Source organism: Limulus polyphemus, unplaced genomic scaffold, assembly GCF_000517525.1.
Source record: "Limulus polyphemus unplaced genomic scaffold, Limulus_polyphemus-2.1.2 Scaffold2085, whole genome shotgun sequence".
NCBI classification, from domain to species: Eukaryota; Metazoa; Arthropoda; class Merostomata; order Xiphosura; family Limulidae; genus Limulus; species Limulus polyphemus.
The window spans coordinates 70,890-84,022 of NW_013667695.1; the positions used below are offsets into that span (position 1 = coordinate 70,890).

Consider the following 13,133-nt stretch of genomic DNA (forward strand, 5'->3'; position numbering starts at 1 on the left):
AAAGGCTTCGAATTTTTTTTTCACTCTATTCTGAAGACATTAAGAATGAAAGGAAACAAGTTTAAAATTTGGAAAATACAGGCTAACCTCCACAGTTAAACTAGTTTATTTCTTCTAATGTGGTGATTGGCTTACTTAATGAATTGCCATCAGCACTAGTGATGCTGGTACTTTACAAGAGTTTAAAAAAGGAGTCAATAATTTTCTGAAGAATAAAGGTTGGGGTTAAGTTTTTACTTTCTCTCAAGGGTGATTGTTTAGGGGCAATTTTGAAGGACCTAATGGTTCTTTGTTGTCTTTATGTTAAAGAGTTATTGTCCTGTTTAATTTTCTTTTTTTTTTTTGAAGGGTTCACTATCTCCAACCCTGTACATAACAAGAGTTTCTCTCTCCAAAAGATAACAGTGAATGTTAAGTTAGATATGTATAACATTTTTATTTACTTGTATTACAGTTGCAGCAATTTTTAAATTGGCTGTAAAATACTCTGATACAAATCACACTTTCACACTTATGTTGTTATTTTTGAGAAAAGTCACTTCATAGTAAAAAACCCAGCTCTGATCCATATGTAACAGTTTAGGCTTCTTGACAAATAAAATGTATTTTCTGAAAGTGGAGAAACTTCTAAGGAATAAAACTAGTGGTTTGCTTCGTAATCTAAATTTGCATAAAGCTGTTCTCAACATGTATTGCAATTTCATATACCAACAGTGTGTAAAACTGTAAAGAATAGCATGCAGAGATGATGCTTGTTGTTTGATGTACGTATTATTTTCTTTGAGTGTAGTATATCAATAATTTTAATGAAAAAAGGATGTCGTTATGCTGACTGGACTTGAACATTACAAGATTGCAGAATGAAACGTACTGGTTCAATGAAGGTGAAAGAAAAACGTTTTAATCACAATTAGAAGTTAGAGTTTTTTGCATTTGTTTAGCTAGTTGCATTTTTATGATATATATTAGTGAAGTAGTTACTTTTTTTTTCTTTATAATTGAAGTATTGTAGCTAGAGATTTAACAATTTAAAGTAAATCTTTCACTGATTTCAGTTTGAATCCACTTCTGATATAAAAGTTATTACACTTATGGTAATTATTTACATTCTTTAGAATTTAGGATTATTACCATTAAAAGGTTGTTTTTTTTTTCATTATCAAGTTTTCCTTTTTTTGTATCTGGTATAATACTGTACTTATCTTCATAAGTTCAATGAAAAATTGCATTGGAAGAATAGAAAATATTTTGATAAATGTAAGAATAAAAAACATTTTATTTGCTATTTTTTGTAGATATTGATTTAAATGATTCACAACTAGTAATAACAATCCTGAGTACTGCAAAGGTTATTTCAATGAAGATAAAGTGTAGAATGTTTTTGTATATATTCATTTTAGCAGACATTGGATCTTTTCTTTGGAATCAAGATTTAACCGTAACGAGCCTCTCTTGCTTTTTATAGATTTACTAGTATTTTAGTATGTATACATCTAAACTTGTATGGCTGGAACTACAATCACTTACGTAGACATCTTAGAAGCTTATCTTTGTTTTTCTTTCAAAATATTAAAAAAAAATTACTTAAGATAATTTATTGAAGTGTGAAAATTTTAAAATTGTGTTTGAGCAGGTTAACTAATTAGTATACTAAGACAAAGTATTCTAATGCAATTGCCTTTTTTTGTGTGTGTGTGAATTTATGTGTTTATAAATATAGAATTTGAAACTGCTTCTAATATAAATGTTATTGCACTTATAGTAATTATTTACATTTTTTAGAGTTTAGGATTGTTACCATTAAATGTTTTTTAACGTAGCAAGTTTTTTTATGGTTAAATATAGAATTAAAATTATCTATCTCATCCTGTGGTTAGCGTGCCAGACTGTGTATCTGAATTCCTGTGGTTTGCACTCTGTTATCATAAAAAAAAAAATCTCACTCTTCACTTTGGGGTCATGAATGTATTACAATAAGAGTGGTGATAGACAAATCCTACCATTTGGTCTGGCAAGAGTAGCCCAGAACTCTGAATTAAGCAGAACAGAAGCCTAAAATCAAATTGGACTAATCCTGTAAAATCCAAGTCAAACTGCATTACTTTTCATGATTTTGGGCTGTTGGTTTTCTGGGAAAAATTAAAAATACATGCAGGGAATGGAGTATTTTATATCTTGTAAAAAACATTTGTTTTAAAAAAATATCTTCCATATTACCATTTGATAGCTATGCAGTGTTCAGGTTAAGCTAGAAGAGAGAGAAATATCAGTTCTCTTTATTTTATACAGAAAAATTACTATTATAATTAATTATAGTTCATTCTCTGAGGTTGATTATTAACGTGTTTCAAATACACACAATATTGGAAGATTTAAAAGCTCAAGTTGAAAGAATGCTTTTATTTTGTTAACCAAATTGTTATGAGATAGAAGACATTAAAATTTTAATACAAAGGACTACAATCAAAATGAATGCTAGAGATAGATACCATGAATTAATATAAATGTAAAATATATTTAAATACTTTTATAACAAAAGTGCATTTTATGAACAAAATGAGAAAACAATTATTACTCATTCAGATCTTCTATGTTTCTGTCACTATTTATTTAGTTTTAACGAATCCTTTTTTGATTGAAATGTTATATTTATGCACTGTTTGAGTGGTGCAGATAAATATTTTTTTTTATCCACTAGTTGAATCTTTAATTGTGTAGTTTTGTTTTCCAGTAGGCTACTGAAAACTATAACTTCAGGTTTTTTTACATTTTAGAGATGATCAAAGAACAGTCTCTAACATGCTGCCATCAAACATGTATTCCCATTTCCTTGTAGCCTGGGCATATCTGCACATCTAATTCATCCCAATGCTTCTATATGTATATTCTACCCAGATTAATTTCTGTTGAAGGACCAGCACCAAAACCTCTTTCATGCTGTTCTTTTTAAAAACTCATGCAGAATGTTCAAGAACCTATATTTGCTCTCCAAAGAAACTTTTTCAGTCTAATAATTTAATTAAATCAATGAATAGAAAAATCTTAATCTTATGAGCTCATCAATTTTCAGCTTTACAGTTTAATAACTGGAAGTTCATTACTACAAACAATATACATTGAAGTACAAGAAAGTAATTTTTGTCATCTGTGGTTATTAACGTGTGTGTGTGTGTGTCTTGTAAGTAAAATACTCATCTTCTATGTGAGTGAATTTGTCATGGTGTCATAGATCAGATTCTTAATTCCATTTTTCACCTACCCTTCATCAGTTTGAAGGTTCACTTCTATTTGATTAGTTTTGTAAACCTTGATTGACAGATAACAAACTAAAATAACCACCATATTTCTATTACCATACCTGTATTTTAATATAACTGTAAATTGAAGTAGTTGATTTTTAGTTTCCCGTAATCAGAGCATCTGACTTACTCATTATTTTACATTCAATGAAACAATTATTTTATGATATTTTGTGAGTACTTATTAATATTTTTATGAAGCACATTGCTAAGAGAAAACTAGTGTTGTATATGATATATACATAAATGTGAGTGTGTGTATGTATATACTGTAAAACATGATTAAAACCTTTTTCTTTTCAATGATTAAATGCTTATATGATTATCTATACAGTCCTGTCAGTTACAACTGACCATGTTCACTTAATGGTCAGTTGTATAATCTGCACAAAAAGGCTACATGGTGTAATAAACATTTTATCTAGTTATCAACATTTCTAACAAGAACAGAATGCTATATTTTATTTTTTTGCCCTCTATTGAAATAACTTTGTTGACCTTTTAGTTAAAAAAATGAGTGATTAATAAAAAAAAAATCCTGTAAACATTTTTGTGAGACAATCTAAATGCTTCATAAGTATCAGGATGTAGGATTTGTTAGAAATAACATAAGCTTCAGATAAGCTTGTTCACTTTCTGATATTCTTAGTTTCAATAACAAAAAATACTGACTTACTCCTTGAAGGAAACTTGTAGTTTCTGTTTTTTTTTTATGTGACTGAAATGTTAAAACAGGAAAAGTCAATATTAAAAATTTTGTATTCCATAGATGATTTTATTTTAATATTAAACTTAACATTTATTAGTTGTTATTCTAAGGTAAAGATGACTATCTCCTATCAAGTGCCCCCCTCCATTTCTGGTTGAGGACTTATAAGGCTAAAATTGTGGTGTACTAAACTTGTACACATACACATCTATATATAATGAATTATCTCATATTGCCTCTATTAATTTTATCAATGTCAAATTCTTTACAACTGAAATTAAAGACTGTAACTGACAATGCTATATGATTATACAATGATTTAGAACATGGAGTTTGATAAGCAAAAAAATTAAATTTACATGTTTTTTATTTTGTGCAGGATTTTAATGATATGCATTTCTAAGTACATTTATTCCTACTTTATAATTAAAATGTGGATCTCCTGTCTTATTAAGTACTAGAGATGAAAAAGATTGTCAATTTTTTTTGTCTACAATTTGTGTAATAAAACAAGTTTATAAGACAGATTTTATATCATCTAAATTATATTGAACAGTTGATAAAAACTGTACTTATACACATATCAAACACATATTTACTTTAAAAATATATGTTTAGAATATATAAACCAAAATAAGAGTATTCATGAAAGTGAAAAGTAGCATTTTTGTTAAGAATGATAAAACTAAAGTGATTAAGTAATTTTGCATTAACATTATTTTTACAGTAGTTTCTGTTTTATGGATAGTGAAACAAAAAAAGAGAAAATTATCTGAGTGTCCTAAATGAATGAAATGTTAATTAATCTCTTTTGTGTAAGAAGTATGATTAAACAAGGATAGTTAAGATACCAGAAGCAGATTATTCACTTCTTACAGAAAATAACCTAATAGAATGTCAGTCAAAATTAAAAAAAACAAAGTAAGGAATAAAAGACATGCAGAAGCGAGTTATTCTCATAGTAGTAGTTGTGTAATAACTTTCTGGTAACGTTTTTTTTATATAATCATTTGTAATATTATTGTTTCTTAAAGAACAAAAAAGTAACAGAAACGTGAGGAAAAGTTCAAAGAGACTTTAAATATAAAAAAAAGTGACGAAACTCTCCTATGAAAGAAAATTAGTATGTTTACGTAAAATTGGTAGTTTTTGAATGTGTAAGTGTAAAGCCAGTTTCCTTTGAAATAAGAAACATTTATTCGCATTGAAGTTGCGAGTTATATCAACTTGTACTAGACCAGCTTTAGTATACACCTAACTTCGTTTGATTACAATAAATAAATAAATAAAGTTAAAATTAACGATGTTATGAGCAAAACGTAATATGGAGAAAATACTAAAACTCTTTTTGAAATTAGCTTGCTAAATATTAATTTATTATCACGAGGAGTGAGTTTTGATGAACATAGTGTCCCGCGTCAAAAACCTCTGAAACTACGCCCTTATCAATAAAAGCACGTGGCTATGTTTACATCTTGAGCCGGTTTTTATGCTTCCCGCAAAAATACGAACCAATGAAAAGGCGACAAAGTTCTTATCTTACTCTACGTCAAGAAATAGAAGTTCAATGCGCATGCGTTAGTATCAATGGCTGTCGTCAGCTGGGATATATTTTTATGGCGAGATTGTGCTACTTAGATATTTTATTACGACGAAAGAATAATACAATTAGAAAAGTAATTATAAAACACTTATTTGTACATTGAAATTTTATATGGAATACTTTATAGGCTTGCTTACTCTAACAATAACATTATTAACGGCGTGTACTTAATTTAAAAATGGTGAACTATGGTAGTGGTAGAACTAGAACATAAAAAAGGTAATATTTAATAACGTTTTACTCCACCTTCCAGACATATGAATGAAGAAAGAGTTTGAAATGTAGATATATATATGTATATATATCTTTCTAAACAGAAACAAAGTTTTGGTACCTACAAGGTACTAATTGCTGATTATACAGTGTCTAATTAAATTATTGAAATAGACATTCTTAGAATATAACGAAAAATATACTTGCGATATTTGTCAGTCACAAACTTTGTTATGTGAATATAATGTAATCATTGAATGCAAAGTTTTTCACTGTTATAGAATTTCCATCACAATACCATCACAAGGCTACTAGCTAGTTCACAGGAAATGAATATAATCAGAATCACTGAAAATTATGAATAAATGTTAATATCAATTTCTTACAAGTTGTGATAACTATACGACCTTAGTGCAAGTAACTTCATCATAGCGACACATTACCCATCATGCATGCGTAAATAACTTGGTGTCGCTATGTGTTTTGGCGCGATGCGGGTCAGTCAGCTGGAAAACGATAGGGTAAGAGGATGTCTTATTTCAGCAGTGTCTGTTAAAAATATGGGTGTTGGTCTGTGCTTTGTTTAAACATTGGTTATTTGTATTCTTTATCTGAGAAGGTCTATAGTGATATATCGGGATAGCCTAAACCGTTTTAGTTTGCAAATTATATGAATTTAGTATGAAAATATCAGAGTAAACTTATACTGTTATACTCTATAGTGCCTTAGTGGAGGCATACTGAACGCTGCTTTGCAATAGGTGAGAGGCCCTTTGGACTAGAGGTTGTTGCATAGCCCATCTGGCGTTTTCTTACTGGACAATTTGTGCATTCCATCGGAAGTTTGGCGCCTTTGTCTAGTAAGAGTAAAAGTATTGTTTTTGCATGATTAATTTATAGCTCGTAAGCTTTTGATTTCCAACATGACGTATATTTTAAGAGAAATAAAGAGCTTAAAACTTTAATAATCAGTGACTACACTCGTCGAAGACTTTGGTATGTCCCGCCAAAATTTACCGCCGAATACTGTTAAGTTTTGTTACGGATGAGTGTTAACTTGCGTAATTTGTATTTGTTACTCTTTTAATTTCATGTTAGGCCTAATATTTTTCTTTTGTTGATTTTTTATTATTTTACGTATAGGATTACATCTACAGTTTGCTGATCCAAATTAACAGAATGTCTAAACGAAGGTAAGTTACATGTTGTTTGTAACTAACAAATTTTATGAAGTATGATACGCCTTACTGATGTACTAATTTAATAACAATAATAAGTTAAGTTAACAATAAGTTTTTGCAGTATTGTGTGATTACTATTAGTTTATAATGTGTGGGGCTATTTAGAAAAATTATTTTCATTGTTTCTTCGCTTCAGTGTGAGGAATTCCAGGGGAAAATTAGAGATTCGATTACAGCCAACTATTCTACGCCGAAAACGGAAAGCAGTGAAAGAGTTTGAGGTAAGCTAACTCGTGAACCCCTTGAGGATTTATTTTGATTTAACGATACAATGTTAAGTTTTTTTCTCCAATACTGGGAGTTGTAGAGTAATTAAGATTCAGAATTTAATACTGATCTTTCATTTTATTAGGGCAGTGTGAGAGAGAATGAAGTGAGTAAAAGACGACAGGAATTAGAAAATCAGGTGAGACCTTCGCTAGGGGGTAGTTCCCGCCAATTAAAACTTAAGGCGCCAATGTATACGTGTGTAATGATTATAATAAATAAAAACAAGAAACGGGTTAAGATATACATGAAATTAAAATTTTTTTTGGTTATACCATATATTTTAGTCTTAAGATAGTTTTTAAAGTAAACTAATGAAATTTGGGAGCATAAATTTTGAAATGCTGGTCAAACTTGAAGATAGTATTAGTATTAATCGAAATGAAGAAGAGGTTGGAAAATATAATTATAGGCTAAAATCTGTACAAATTTCTTCAGAATAGGAACTAATGTTAGTTATTACTGTGTGATCAATATTAGGACTGTAAAGTTAATAATGTGAGTAACAAGTAAATGGAATAAACCTGCCTACAAGTCTTGGTAAGGGGATTGTCTATAACTTGTAAGTTTTTCAGAAGACAGTTATCTGATGTTAAAATTCATTATTTCAAACAATGCATTGTAAATTGTATTTATAATGATTTTCAGTTTGTAACATAAGTAATTTACTAATCTAGATGAAAAAATGTACTAATTTTAAATTGACATAATTCTTACCTAATCAGGATAGTGATATATAGTTAGTGAAGTTGCATAGTTTCACTCGGCAGTATTTTATTGAATAAATAAGTTTTATTTCTTTTAATTATAAGAAAATATTTTTTAAATAATTTTTTTAAAATATGACAATCTTACAATATTAATGTGGTCACCCAGGAGACTTCAAAACGTTTGTAATGAAGAGAAGGTTTAGTACAAGTTTGTGGTTGCTCAGCAGTACAGAGCATTTAGTTAACTACTAAAAATATAAAAGTGAACTAAAAATTTAAGTGTAATTTCATTTGATACTCTTGCAGGGATTTATTGTTACATATATTGAATTAGATAACTAAAATAATGTTGTTTATCCTGTTAAAATAATACTGCTTCAGCCAAGTTGATATAAAAAAATGAGTTTCTTTTCGTGTGATTATATATGTAGTTGGGATGCATGTTCAGTTAATGATTATGTACAAAATATATTTCCAATTTGTTGGATATTCAGACTTGTAAATACTTTCAGGTTTAGGTTTTTAACATCTCAGAACATCTTAGATAAAAGTATTTTTCTCCACTTTATATTACAGGCTAATATTTGTTTGGTTTAACAATTTGTAACATTTTTTTTTTACATAAAATACCTACATCATCTTTCTGGAGAGTTGTAAGGATAGTGGTCTATAATATGGGCATTTTGCCCTCTCTTCAAATTGTTTAATTACATATATTTTGTTCACTTTATCCCACAAATAGTTAACTATAAGAATGACCAGAAAATCACTTTTAACTTTGTCTTTAACTTAGTCATTAAAGATTTTGCACTTGAAATGGCATCTATATTCATTTGGTATGACTAAATGGTGTTTTCCTATTGTTGCTTCTGTGTGACACATTTGAGTCACTTAGCTAAACATTATTAATTCCATAGCTACAAAGGAGTCTCAGTTTCATTGAATAATGAAATTTCTAATAAGTAATCAATTTACTATTGGTTTTACTAAGCAAAATGCAATTTAATTGAAGATACATAGTGTGTGCATAAAATAATGTAGATTTTTCCCAGTGGTTATCTTTTACATTATGAAATAAAGGACTTAAACCTTTTTAAATATGAAGAAAGTTTAATTTTGACCTTTCATCATAAACAGTAGTTTTCATGACAAAATAACCAGTGCCATCTTTAAATAATTTAAAAAAATTTATCACGACTCATAATGATTAACATACTGAAGACTGAAATTATTTCATTTTAGTGATCACATTAAAAAAATTGCTTTGAAGTAGAAAAAATTACCTGGAATAGACAAAATTTTATCTAGAGAAAAGTAAGGATGTGGCAGTAGACAAGCTTGTATACATAAAAATACTCTAGATAGTTGTATTACAAGAGAAACAATGTAAGTAGTAAACATTTAATTTTGGCCAGCACTTGGCAGCATTTACTTCTTATGGACCCTTGGTTTTTTCAGACTCATCTGCTAACACACTAATTTCAGAACTGAATTTTCATCTTGGCGTGAAATTTATTTTTGTTTTTCAAGTGTGTTTTATGATTATGCTATCAGATAATCATGTTTCGTTGTCTTTAATGTAGTTAAATTTATGTATCAGTTTTTATAGTTGATAAGTGCATGTTTTGCAAGAAAATTCATATTGATAGAATGATTTAAGTACAATAAATGATTGTGTGAATAAATGGGATTGCTCTTATGTTTTTGTTAATTAAGAAGGTGTAGTGTTCTACATGTTTTATTCTCCTTTTCTAATATAAAATTGTTCAAAATTTCTACATATTGTATATGTACTTTTAGTATAGAAACTTGGTCAAGGGAGTCACCAAGTTCCTTTCACCTTATATACCTGCTGAACTAGGTCATTCAACTGGGGTTGTCATGTATACTTTCTTGTGGAAAAAATTCTTGTAAATTGGAACATACTTTATAGAAAATGAGTGCTCTTTTCTACTGGCAGATTAGATGATTTCTCAGCATCCCTTATTTTGTAGTAAGAGTGACCATCAGTCCCATGGGTATCACCTGCCTCTTAAGAACAGCATTGTTGATTTTTTTGCATGCATTTCCAGATTTTCTCAATCTAGGACTGGAAGATTTAACAGATTGAATGATTTGATGTGATCTCAGAACTCTCCAGTAAATATACCTAAAAGTCACTTGTTTTTAAACTTTGATTCTTGTTTTTTAAATACAGATTATTTCATAGTGTTTAACTTTTGTCTGGTCTTTATTTTCTTGAAACTTAGTTCAAGGTCAGAGAATTCACTTTCTCTCCATGATACATTTTTGTCAACCTCTTATTCTGCAGCTCCTACCCAATTACTTTTAAAGTGAATTCAGTACATTTGAGAATGTGACAAAATGAGTTAGGAGTAATATTTGACTGGTGATAGATTTAGATAGGAAACTTATTTTGTTTAAAAATAACATGTCAAAAACTAAATGAATAAAACAATTAAACTCCTAATCTACCATTAATTTTTTTTATTAGGGAAAAAATATTCAATATCTAATACTGTTGAAGAAAAAATTGTTTATTAAATCTTTGGAAACATCTAAATGTATTAAGTATATCTAGCTATAATGAGAATAATCATAAACTTTGAAGATTTAATGAATTTTTTTTTAATATATCTGACATTTGGAAAGATACTAACAATTGGAGACTTACGAAAGTTGTCCCATATTCTACAAAAGAATGATATAGCCCTTTAAAGTTATGTTAATTTGATTTTTGTTTTAGCAGGTTGGAGTTTCCAGTCACAAATTACCCTGAAATTTACATTTTCTAAAACAGTTATGTACAAGGATTAGAAGGTTTTTTTTTATGGGGTTACAGGCATTTTAGGTGATGTCATTGATATCTAAAATACTGAGATTTAATTAGAAAGCTAGATGTTTGTGGAATTCTTTGGAAGAGGTAAAAAAGTGGATAGGAAATGCCTTTTTTTATGGAAAGTAGAGAGGTTATTAAAAAGTGGGTGTTATTCAAATTGGTTTAAAGTTCTCACTGGTTTCTTTTATAGCTCTGTTTGGTTATTATGTTGTCAGTACTTTGGATAACTACACTAGTGGTATGTTTTATTTATGCTGATAATAATGAGCTTCTGTATAAGGCTACTGTAGATATTGCTTGTTAAATGTAAATGAACCTAAATAGTTTTAGTGAATTGGTAAGAAGTTATGTTAATGTTGATAATTTAATGGAACTTCATTGTTCTGGAGACGAGGAAAGGTTTAGATATGACCAGTGATAACAGCTTCATATCTTTTTTTTTGTGTTTAGTTGTCATATAAAAGTTCTGGAATCAAATTACTAAAAATAAATGACAGTACTAAAGTTGTCTCCTTGAATTAGATTAGTAAAACCTCTTAACTGTTATTCTCCCTTTCTATAGGAAAGATATTGATATGCTAGAAAAAACCCCAGAAAAGACTAGAATAATAATAAGGATAATACTTGAAGCCTGAAAATAAACTTAAGACAAATTTATTGTCACTGGAATGAAAAAGAACTAGAAGTAATTTGATTAGTGTTACTGAAATGGTAGATAAACTATCAATAGGACATTTTTTTAGTAGTGGAAATATATATACTTTAGCATAAGCTTTGCAAACTCTAAGCTAGTTATTTTTTAAGCAAGCCCATTTTTCATAAAGTAATAAAGTTGTGGAATGGTTTACCTGAGGACTTGGCATTTGAATTCCAACTTTTTATGGATAGGTATGTGGATAAAAAAGAAAGGTTTAATTTAACTGAAGTTGGTTATCATGGGTGTCTGTTTGAAGAAAGTGACTTCATCAAGCTTGAATGACTTTTGTATCTAAAATGTTTTTATATTTTTATTTCTTAGGCTTGCTGGGATCCAGGTAGCCAAGAAAGTAACAGTCAAGATGAAAGCTGTTGTTCCATTGCTTCTACAACTATGAGTGCCAGCACAAGCAGTAGTTCCGAACAAATGCCTGATGGTCAGAGAACCCCTTCTGACATGCTTCCTTCCCTCACCCTTAGTCAGTTTCGTGGACTAACGTGTATACTCACCCCAGAAGCACACAGTAAACGAGACTCTCCTTTACCCCATTTCTCCTGGGCAGACCCTCAAGAAGTCTGGGAACTCATGGTTCAGAAGGACTCAGTTTACCCTCGAGATCCCAAGCTGCTTTGTCGGCACCCTGGTCTCCAAGCTCGAATGAGGGCAATTTTATTAGATTGGTTAATAGAAGTGAGTTTTTGTATCTATGAAAGAGGAATTTTCATTATGATTTTGTTTTTCCAATTTTTGCATCAATATTGTTTAATTAGGGTTTTCATTTGAATGTTAGTTGCAAGATATTTGTAAAAGGAAAATGACAATTTCATAACATAACATTTTGGGACAACATGGGACCTGCTGGTCCATCTTGGCTGTACCATCCTCTAAACTAAATTCAAGTATATAAATAAATAATAAAATTTAAAGCCAGCTCTTATCATTCAAATACTTATCAAGCTTTTTCTTAAACTCACTTAAATTGACTGCCCCTATAACATCTGAAGGCAAGCCATTCCAAAGGCCAACCATCCTATTAGTAACATAAAACTGTCTTAGCTGAAGATGACTCTGCCAAAATGTATACTTGTGTCTCCTAGTCTAACTATTCTGTTGTTAGAAATGAAAAAAGATGATCCATTTACACTATCAATTCACTTTACAATTTTAAACACCACTCATATTCCATCTAACTCTTTTTTTCAAGAGAAAACAATTTGAGAGATTTCAGCTTCTCCTCTTATGACAGCCATCCATACCAAGCACCATTCTAGTGATCTGTACAATGAAATTATGACCTCTTTAGTCTTGTATTCAATATTTCTGTAGATACAACCTAAAATCCTATTTGCCCTACCACTAGCAACAGCGTATTGTTTGGATGGCTTTAGAGACTGCTTGATTACCTTTCCTTCATAACACCTTAAGGTTACTCCCATCCAAACTATACTTATAATTCAAATTGTGATAGCCCACATGCATTATATTGCATTTATTATAATTAAAACCCATCTGCTATTTATTTGCCCAACTCACTAAATTATCTAAATACTTTTGT

The 13,133-nt window shown here is 29.6% G+C and overlaps 1 protein-coding gene across 2 annotated transcripts in view; it reads left to right on the top strand.

Annotated features, from left to right (window-relative positions):
* Positions 1-552: 552 nt before the first annotated feature.
* Positions 553-13,133, top strand: part of LOC106465880 (G1/S-specific cyclin-E-like) — a 20,740-nt gene continuing 8,159 nt past the window's right edge. The window contains exons 1-5 of one of the 2 annotated variants that reach the window (XM_022393837.1): positions 553-884; positions 6,968-7,017; positions 7,202-7,286; positions 7,418-7,471; positions 11,900-12,268. In XM_022393837.1, coding sequence (XP_022249545.1) covers positions 861-884; positions 6,968-7,017; positions 7,202-7,286; positions 7,418-7,471; positions 11,900-12,268 — 582 coding nt within the window. In that variant the 5' untranslated portion in view covers positions 553-860. The remainder of the gene's footprint in view (positions 885-6,967; positions 7,018-7,201; positions 7,287-7,417; positions 7,472-11,899; positions 12,269-13,133) is intronic. The other variant, XM_022393838.1, reaches the window with a different exon arrangement.